We start from the raw sequence: 10,787 nt of genomic DNA, 5'->3' as shown, positions 1-10,787 counted from the left end.
CTATAATTCTCTAATTTATTTATATAAAATCCCTTTTACGGTGCTCCAGGTGACGGGAAAAGAAAAGCCGACATCAGTACACTATAAGCTTTTATATGCGCACATAATTTCCCTTATCCCTAATACTGTAGATATATTTTTGGATGCCATTATAATTCTTATGATCTGAGGAGTGTTCCTGTAAGGGGCTACACCACAGTATTGCGTAAGTGCTTTTAACTAGTACTATTACATGTACATATGTACAGTGTACAGTATAGAGAGCTCGCCCCGCCCATGAAATACAGAATGGTTACAGTACTGGTCCAATTAGGAGGCTTAGCATTGCGCAGTCGCAGTTGTATACTCAACGGAGTAGTAGACACATACAGTATACGTTTATATAAATTGTAGTCCAATCCATTGAGGTCAAAGAAAGCTTTTGCTTTGGCCTCCATGACCAAAATAAGTTAAGGCACAGCTTAATACTGCTATCACGACTATGAGCTTTTCGTAGCGTAAGTACTGCTATCATGACATAAGCTTTTCGTTGCGTAAGTAGATCTTTATTTGCACCAGTTGAACAACTCAAGACTTTCTATAATCATGTGATTATTGAAGGGTGTGCGATGTGGTCTCTGACAAAGGTCATACATGAGTAATGAATGCGATCGATGAACCTTACTGGAATGCTTAATCTAAAGAAAATATCCAATCCTTATAATTTACCTTCTCCATATGATCACTGGAAAGATGGACATCTACAATACTTGCAAGATGTGGTGGATATAGTAGCTCAATTTGAATGGATTTACAATTTTAAGGTTGTTGACTTTTTTAAAGAGAGAATATGGGAAAAAATACCTGAAGAAGTGAGTGTTGGGTGCTTTACAAGGCACCATTAAATTAAAGGTAGAATACGAGTAATTTTCACTATATGTCTAAGATAAGGCGATATTTCATCGAGTGATACTGCAGGAACCGCGGATAGGTTTTGTACTCGTATCACCTACTGCTTTAGGCTCGAGTTGAAATCAAGCGATTTTGCTCTACAACAACTGTAGTACAGTATATTGTAATTAGTAGAGATGGATTTTCCTATCAATACAGTATTAAATGTAGACGATTAAATTAATTATCATGATAACAAGTACAATTACCTTCCTAGTACTGCTGATTTGAATTTAAACATTGCTCTGCTTAATGAATGAATTCGAAATTTTTAATATGTCATCAAAATATTTTGCATCTTTAGTGGCAGCAACCTCTATTACAGCTTTCTTATGAAGATCTAAAGTATATTCCTCAAGGAAGAGTAAAGGTAATGTCAGAGCATAATGTAAACCAAAGTCTATAATCTAGTGAAAGATTACTTTCAGGTTTTTTATAGACTATCATCTGCTGCTTAATCCATGTACTATAGAAATGATGTTATTCTACTCAAGCGATTTGCTCGAATGAGAATAGTGAGCTTATTATGCTGCAAAATACAATACCCAGTAGCCTTATCTGCTATATTACTACTGTTTCTGCACCTAATACCCTTTCTTAGTAATCACAATCTGTACATATATCCTTAGGAATTCTGGCCCAAATCTTTACAGAATTTTATTACTCAAGTAGCTGCGTTAGCTATGCCTCGAGAGCCAAATCAGAATATTGATAAGGCCGAGATTCAAGATGATATTGGCTTAGGAATGATCCCAAAAAAGCGTCATGAGGTTAATCGATTTTAATAGACAACTCTTACATTATCCTTTTAGCCGATTACATAACTTTATACTTAAAATAATGATTCTGCCTGATCCTCATGTTGTCCTCTTCATTGTAATATATTCCCGCAACATACACAAATAGGTTGAATCAATGGCGTCCTTCATTGCGAAAATGTGCGAAAACTATGGCTGTGAGACTGTTGTCGACATTGGTTCCGGTCTGGTAATTCAGCTTAATTCATTTAGTTTTTGTATGGTAGCTTTCAATACAGGTCATACTACATCAGTTTTTGTTAGGAAATGCTGAAATTAAGCAGATTAAACGAAATACTCCTACTGTTCAGCTACTCTATGAATCATATTAGATTAAGATACGTATCTTCATCTTTAGGGTTATCTGGGCCAGGTTCTTAATAGCCTTTACAAAATGAAAATTGTTGGACTTGATTCAAATTCGCAAAGATCCGAAAGTGCTATTACTCGTAATGTTAAAGTAATTTCTAAAAGGAATGCCTCATTATCAACTTGGGATGGGTCTAGACCACAAGATATAAACAGTATTACGTTAAGAATAAGCGGTGATACTCAAAGTTATCAAGAATTAACACGATTAGTTGAAGATTTATCGATTAACCATACTAACAACAGCAAAGGATTGTATTATCCAATTGGTGTGAATAAGAAAAGCGCCAGAGACGGCAACTGTCAAGCTGTAGCTAGTTTCCCGAATCAAAATCAGGAAAATTTAACTATACCAATTTGTTTCGCTGGTTTACATTGCTGTAATGATTTAACTCCTAACATCTTGCACTACGTTGGAGAACACTGCCCATTTTCTGCTCTTCTTGTCTGTGTAGGTTGCTGTTATCACGGCATGACTACCCCGCTGCCTGAGCGGCAAGGTAATTTTGTTTCAATATTAAATAATTATTTCATAATCTCATCAAAACCATGCACTGGACTTTCAGATACTAAGGCAAATAGCTGCTTCAAAAATTTTCCGATGAGCTTTCATCTAAATGTAGGTGTATCGTAATAACTTTTTAAGTTCAACACAACCAAAGCCTCTTCTACGTAGTATTGACATATACTATACCCGTATAATCAATAATAGTCTTAAATTGAAAGTAACATTGCTGAAGTTCATTGTGTTGTGTTATACAGGATATATTGTCACAGATGAGCAAAAAGTACCACGACTGGCAAATGGGGATTTACGCAATGCGCTTAGCTGCACAAGAGACCAGAAAGAGGTTAGAATTTGCTTTTTACATTATGTATTACAATACGGTGTTGTATATCAATCCAGGTCGAATGATAAAGCAGATAGTGTTTAATCAGGTTGTATATGGCGAACTTAACTTTATAGATGGGAAAAAATGAGCCTAGCTCAGCATGTACTCCATACAAAAAATGTTGCATATCGTTCAATTGTAAATGAAGCACTGCCTAGAGGTAGCTGAGCCAATCTTTCTATCGTTTATATCCGTACTCATAAAGTTTTTGCGTGTAAAGTATACTTTGCCTTTAAATGATTTTAAAGAGATTCGTGAAACAAATCAAGGTCGTGTTCGTATTAAAGTATCTGCAGCGATGACCTTCGAAGATTACACTAAAATCTATCTTAACCGCATCCAAGGTAAAATAGAATGATTAAGATTCTATATCCTCGCATACTGTATACGTTGTTACCTCTAAGCATATCTGTTACTGTAACCGAACCTCTGCAACCCCTAACTGTCACCTTGCTTTAGTACCGTAATTTTTGTGTTAGCTCAATGAGTCACTTAAATTAGTGGTTACCTGATGCTACTTTAGCACGCATAATCACTTAGAAAGCACTCTAATTTTAATGATATTAAAATCTGTGTTGATTGCAAACTACAATGTTGTGCTGGATATGATAGACTGATGTCAGCATTAATAAATAATTTACTGCCATAGCAGTCACTGATGAAAATTATGAGAAATGCTTCGCTACATGCATGCAAAAGTACAAGGAGCACGAGCTGGTAATACCATATGCAGAAGCCATAACGGTAAGATTTTCTCTTCAAAAGAAAATTCTACATACATTTTAGTGATTACGATATTCTAGTTTGTTTCAATTTATATTATCCCATAGGCATTACAAGTGTTATTTCAGCCGTTATTAGAAAGTATCGTAACAATCGACCGCTGTTTGTACCTTAATGAGCTTAACATAGATTGTGGAATCATACCTTTGTTTGAGGAATACATTTCACCTAGAAATCTGGCCATTGTTGGCATGAAAATAATATAAAAATTTGAAATAAAGTTTTTCAGATAACACTATGATACTGCATAGCACCAAAATGAATGTGCTTCTAAGAGTATTCATCTATTTTTATGACCATGCTGTTTCACCATTGCACAACCACACTATCAATTCCTCGCAAAACACTGTATATTTGCAATCAATTTTTAGATGGTTTGGCAATTATTAAACGTAGTATCCTAATCCATGATATCGTGATAGGATACTGTTGAAAATTATCTAGATCCGAAAACGATAACCAATAGCTAATAATTAATCGAAGTACGGTTATCCTTCATATCATGGATATAAAAACAATGTACAGTGATGGCTATCTTATATACGTGAAAAAAATCAAGTATTTCATTGCATGAACTTAGTCTTAGTCTTTTTATCATCTTTTCAGTTTTGATTTGTTAAATGCTTGGCGGGTTTAGCAAGTAAGCTAGCTTGATAGGCTTGTCTTTCGGCTTCTTCTTGGGCTTGCTTTAACTGCTGCTTTTCGCGGATAGACTTTAGTCTTGCAGCACGTTTCTGCATGGTTGCAAGTGACAGCAGCACAAACAAGCAACATACGAATAAGTACCCGCAAACGTAACAGCAAAGAGTAATCGATAATGAATTGTAGTAAGTGTATCATTATATTATCAAGAGCACAAACGATTGGCGTGATAAATCACGACGATTGCCTACCTTTAATTTATTCATTCTATCGCTCAGATTCAACATTTCTCTCCTGATATTGACTAGCTTAAATCTGCAACGTCTGCACCTAATAAACTATAATTATAATGACATTAACATACCAATGATATCGATAATATATCACATGAAAATGAACAAATCATCTAAAGCTCACTCAAAGTATCAAAATGAGTATCATTAAAACAGTATTATCGAGTCTCTAAATGCCTTCCATTAATCCATCAATGATAACAACATTGCAATTTGAGATGATTGCATATCTTACAGTATTTGATAAGTCATGAATGTAGCCAATTTGCCGAAACTTTTCATTTTCTTGCTCGACTGATTTGGCAAGGACGTTCTGTGTTTTACTGAAAAATGAATACAACACTTTTGTTGATTTCTTAGCAAAGCCACATGGTAAACGTTAATAATATCTAGTTGCACAGTATGTCAGGGGTATCTTATAAAGTAGAAATGTTGATTTTAGGGATCAATTCATTTGTGTCATGACATTTCCTTCCCATGATCACTTGCGCTGCAACTTACAGTCCGTATTCACTACAAGACTAGCAAATTGAGGATTAAGGGCAAACAATGTCGATAGGATGATTTCTATTAGGCAAGATTCGTTTTCTTATTATAATAGTCCGCTAGAATGTTGTTTAGATACTGAATTCAACTTAGTTATGCCTATTCTGTTCGTTGACGAGTCCCCTAGCACGTACCATAATGAGGAAGAGACCTTACATTCATTCAAGTAGCTGGTAGTGCTTGTAGCGGGGCACTATTATTTATGACAAGTTTATGTTGTGTCTAACGGGTAACTTTAAAGCGATCGCAAGAATGGAAGGTCCATTCAAGCACAACCATCTAATTTCAAGAATGTTTTGAGCGGGAAATTACAATCAATCAATCCTCATAACACTTCTACGAGTAGAGTACTTGATAAAGTAAGAGCAAGTAAAGGGGGTACTTTTGCTCGTTAAGTTGTGGTACAATTGAAACTGCTGGTAAAATGGTCCTCTGTCATTTCAGCCATTTGGAGAGTTTATCCATGTGGTATAGATTGAATTTCTACTGTCAAAGGCTAGGGTAATATTTGTTACAATACTATTGAAGGTTGAAAGTCATAAAAGTGGCAATGATACTCTACAAATGAAAATCAGCATCTAGCAAAAAGTGACAAAAGTTTGCAGTAGCTAACCAACACGCTGTGACTCATCGATCACTTTCCAAGCAAAATGACATCATTTCACTTACGTAATTTCTTTGACGCTGCCCTGAACATATTCAACCTTTGGTACAAGTAGAGATAAAACAGAATGGCTTAGGATGGTCGCATTTGGATCGATCCTCTCATCTTGGGCAGTTATTTCAGAATCCTGTTGCGTCGAGCTTTTCTCTCTTCCTTCTTCCATCGGTAAATGCATTTGCTGCCGCTCGATCAGTGCCAGAGTGCTAAAGACTGCTATCGGTTTTGTGTCAGTTTTAAGTACTGAATACAACTGATTCAGTATGGTGATTTATAGACTCCAGGCTAGCTGTGACCAGGTTGTTTTCCTTTGAGCTCTCTGGGTCGATGGGTACTGTACAGTGTCTGAGTGTACTCCAAGGACTTGTCGACCGGTATTACCACGTGACTTGTAGAAAATGGTTGCCCAGGGCGACCATACATCGAAAAGCGCCTGATAGTTTGTATTAGAAAGTAGAAATAGAATTATTCAATACTGCGATCAAATGGAATCAGCCTATCAAGAGCCAATGGCTCAAGGTAATACTGCGATAAAAAGGAATCAACATATCAAGAGCCAATGGCTCAAGGTTGTACAGATGTATCTGCATGGAATTCTAGCCAAATTGAAAGTCCATTTCTTCACCATTGAATAACACTACACGGTAGCCACGCCCCTGCAAGAGTGGCCTATCGACTGTAATGTATGTTAACCATAATACAGTACTATTCTTTATATCAACACTTGAACTAGTACTATACCTACGGTACTGTACACCGAAGGTCTATTGTTTTATTTACGTCATCGATTTTCCGTAGTCAACACTGATGAAGGACTTTTCTCGACTGTACAGTACTGTACAGTACTTTGCATTAGCAGCCATACCGTACGACAAGTCTTCCAGCACCTTTGGTTAATTTGGGCTTTTTTATCAGCGAAAAATTTACGTCGCTTGACAATCGAAATTTAATTTCACAACAACTCTCATCGGTACGGCGATATTCTATATTCCAGGATATGTAAGAATGACTCCAATAAGTTCAGTAGTATAATTTGATTCTATCCGTTTGGGATAGGCGTTTTATTTTGATTGATTGTGTATGGATAGGAATGTATGAAATGAATTAGAAATCGATATACTGTATACTGTATAGTCATTGCGATTATTGATCGTTCATGATCGTCAATTGATATGCAACGCCCTTACCTTGAAAACTAGAATTTTCGGTAAGGTGAGGGAAAATTGTTGCTTGAGTCATTCCTGCTTTGAGAAACCCTTTTGGACTACTGTATGTACTACTGTATGTAGTAATTAGATACGATATGCCGTCGTCAACTCTCTCTCTCTCTCTCGTCACTTTTGACGGTAACATTCTGTGCTGGCAGAAGAAAACATGTTCCCAACATACCGTATACAGTCACTAGACAGTAGTATGACTTACTGTAGGTAGACATGGAGCAATTGGAAATAAATATGGATGATGAGATCTTTACTGCTGCCAAATTAATCTGTCTATCCTTTTGCCCTTCATTACATGCCTATGCCTTCTTTCTCTTCGTGTTAATCTCGACTAATTTCCATGCTGATGCTACAGTACGAGTATTTTTTCTCGCACGACCTTGTCCACAACTTTTCCCGCACCGTGGATATCGGTTACTCAGTGTACGTGATATGACAGTTTATCGCCATTACCACATCATTACCTACATCGTACCAGTCCAATCATGATATTATCCTATCACACGAAAGAAGAGTACTGTAGATTGTTAAAAGGAATTGAACAAGTTGATGGGATAGAGACCATCTGTACTCTATCAGCTTTCATCGAATTTTTCCATACCACCCTGATGAAATCCCGAGCCGAATAATTGATTAATATTTCTTGTTGTCTAGTCTATTATTCTCGTAGATAGATAGTATAGACGTGTATGTATTTTTTTAATTAATAATTATTGACTCGGTGTTATTCTACTGCTATCATCAGCAACCTTGATTCATTTACTTACTATCATCAACTGGGAGGGTTAGTAGATAGTTTGTAACCAAGTAAAATTGACTACTCATGTCGTGACCATGGTAGAAAAATAAAACTCTTCCCTTAACTACTTTTAATACAATGATAATTCCAATATATAATTAATAACAGTTCAACAAAATTTAGACTCCCAGCCGATCGAGACCTTTGATGATAGCGTTACAAACAGAAGCTCGATGTATTCTGTTTTAATTATAACAACATAAATTTGATGGTCGTGTCGACCGTCAGTTAATCCAAAATGGCTACTCATTTATTAGTTACTATCCTATATTGAAGCAGAAACTGAAAGGTAGAATCAAAATATCGACCACATTGACTATCGATTTCGCATTTGTTTTGTCGGTTCCGTTTTTAGCAACTGTGGAAATGCTTGAATAGCATTCTAATTAATTAGTATCATACTATTATAGTAAAAGAAGGATTTGCTTTTGAGGTCGGGATAATAGTCTAATCCTGTGGTTACTAACTATAATAAAGGCCAACTACGGGTACTTCAGTCAAAAACTTGGATGGCATTTAGTATACTGTATCATACTACTGTACCATAGGAAATGATGAATTCACTTTTGAGAACGTGATAGGAATTCTGATATCATTTATCATTGACACGAATCCAAACAACCAGCTGTCCAATAAACATACAGTACCTATTACAGAACTAGCTAGTTGTATCAGAATCTACAGTTCTGTAGTTGTTAGCCGTAGAAAAGGTAATCTACGGGGAATTCTTCAGTTCGGTAAACCCTCCAATTGTACACAAATTTTATCGACGCTTACAACTCCATTTCTCTATACGTAGTCCTAACAACAGTGATAAAATTGACACGGGACGGAAGAAAAATGAACATTATATCCTGATTCCAAGGGCGTTAGAAAATTGAAATTTTTCAAAAGTCAGTCAAATACGTGGTACTAGTAGCTGATGAAAATATGTAGAATCAATACAATCCGAATCAACAAAATAGGCAGGAATTGACAGCTTATTTTGTTGATTCGGATTGTATTGATTCTACCATACGAATTGTTTTCGTTTACCATCGACACCTGCGCAATATCTTGATCTATCTTGCAAATCGAATCTATTTTAAGGGTTTTAGTACTGCGTTAAATTTAAATTCGTTAATCAAAGTCTACTAAAAATGCTGCTCGAATGTATAGCTAAATTGTCGATCAAATTCAACATCATTAGTCCTAGTTTCATTCTTGACTATGAGTTCAAATATGATGGGATCGCTCAAGACAAACAGCTATTATTAATTTCCATCAAATGTCGTACGTAAATATGTAATCTTTCGAGTTCAAATTCATGAGCCGTTTTATCTGCATTGCTTTAAGGTCCAATAGATATGGAGCACACTATTAAAATTAGTGGTTCTTGCACATTGATCGCTTATGCAATCAATACCTAGTAAAAAATACGCTAATAATACGCGTATTGATGATATATCATGATAAGTACTGTAGTCTATCAAGCCTGAAATCGACGGTAGTTGTGTCGTTATTGATTCAAAGTAGGATTCTTACGAATACACGTAAAAGTGAATTAAAATTGATTTGATCTCATCAGTTGTTACCAATGTAGCTAAGTAAAATAAGCTGTAAAGGTTTTAATTTATAGATAGCCTGTCGAATTCAAATCGTTAATCATAGAAATGAATTAATATTGTATTTGATCTTATCATTCATCAGCACTGTAGTTACAGGAAAATTAATCGGTAAAAGGTGCAAAAAAATTAGATTGGTTATCGAGTTCAAACCATTAATCATAGAAATGAATCAAAATTATTTCATCTCATCACTTGTCACCAATGTAGTTATAAGAAAAATAAACAGTAAAGTTCAAAAATTTAAAATGTTAATTGCCTGCATCTTTTATCAATCTGGACGCACAGTATATAGGGATATAGAACAATAAAATTACATGATCTTATTATTTATTATCGATGCAATCAAAAGTCAACAAGGAACGTTAAATGTACAGTACTATTGATAACTAAATTGTCTATCGAGTTCAAATTCGTTGATCATTTTATTCGCATTGATTGAGTTAATACGCCATACGTACACTAATCAGCTCAAATTAGTGGATTTCATCATTTATCAAAGTCCTGTAAAATAAGCTGTCAGATTGATGACTACTGTGGATAGAAAGATAATCCATCAAGTGCAAAATCAATAGCTATTTCGTTTTGATTGATTTAATGACAGCATGATTTCAATTTTACTAGGTGCTACAATGCATAAGCTCGAATTCTTACAATTGTCCCAGCATGTCGTGCAAATACTGGATTTTTACGCTTAATAGTATAGTATCTTTGCATTTCAAATTTAACACCATGTTCTACTCGTAACATTTTGGGCTTTGCCGGTATACGTAAAAATTTACGTGCTGAAACGTCAATATAGTGGACCTTGCTCAGTTTAATGTAATTGAATATAGCAGCTATTAACTTAATCTGAGGATTGTCTTGACGATTTTTCCAACTTGTTCGTAATAAAGTCGTTATACGCGTAATTGAGAAATGAGAGATTGGATTAGCAGATACATCCATGATAGATTCAATAACTTTATATGTGCAATATTCGTAAAGCAATATAAAGATGAAATCAATAATGTATAGCATTACCTCATTTCCTACTATTGTTTCGAGACACAATTTAAATTAACTCTTACCCATAAATCTGGTATGGTTAAGCTTTCGTCGTCCTGTATCACATTTTAAATTGCTTCTTGTGATAAAAAATGAAACTGTTAAAATTGTCCTCTGTCAGTTGGAACAATGATCCACTGAGATATCCAAGGGCGTATTTTGCAAGTGCAAAAATGATGTAACACTACATTATATCACAATAA

At 35.3% G+C, this 10,787-nt stretch overlaps 2 protein-coding genes across 2 annotated transcripts; one reads left to right on the top strand and one right to left on the bottom strand.

The window, feature by feature from the left end:
- Nucleotides 1-668: 668 nt before the first annotated feature.
- On the top strand, nucleotides 669-3,978 carry TRIADDRAFT_60323 (uncharacterized protein; the record flags this gene model as incomplete). Its single annotated transcript, XM_002116301.1, has 9 exons — nucleotides 669-851; nucleotides 1,235-1,300; nucleotides 1,560-1,700; nucleotides 1,837-1,917; nucleotides 2,086-2,596; nucleotides 2,859-2,947; nucleotides 3,195-3,333; nucleotides 3,639-3,733; nucleotides 3,820-3,978. The coding sequence occupies 9 exons, from the start codon at nucleotides 669-671 to the stop codon at nucleotides 3,976-3,978; spliced, it is 1,464 nt and encodes a 487-aa protein (XP_002116337.1).
- Nucleotides 3,979-4,374: 396 nt separating this feature from the next.
- Nucleotides 4,375-6,092, bottom strand: TRIADDRAFT_60322 (uncharacterized protein; the record flags this gene model as incomplete). Its single annotated transcript, XM_002116193.1, has 4 exons — nucleotides 4,375-4,506; nucleotides 4,666-4,752; nucleotides 4,943-5,030; nucleotides 5,923-6,092. 4 exons carry the CDS (start codon nucleotides 6,090-6,092, stop codon nucleotides 4,375-4,377), a joined length of 477 nt encoding a protein of 158 aa, XP_002116229.1.
- Nucleotides 6,093-10,787: the final 4,695 nt, after the last annotated feature.

This window comes from Trichoplax adhaerens, genomic scaffold (genome assembly GCF_000150275.1).
Source record: "Trichoplax adhaerens TRIADscaffold_14 genomic scaffold, whole genome shotgun sequence".
NCBI lineage: Eukaryota > Metazoa > Placozoa > Uniplacotomia > Trichoplacea > Trichoplacidae > Trichoplax > Trichoplax adhaerens.
Note: the sequence above shows the minus strand (reverse complement) of the source record. Positions and strands in the feature narration are given on the sequence as shown.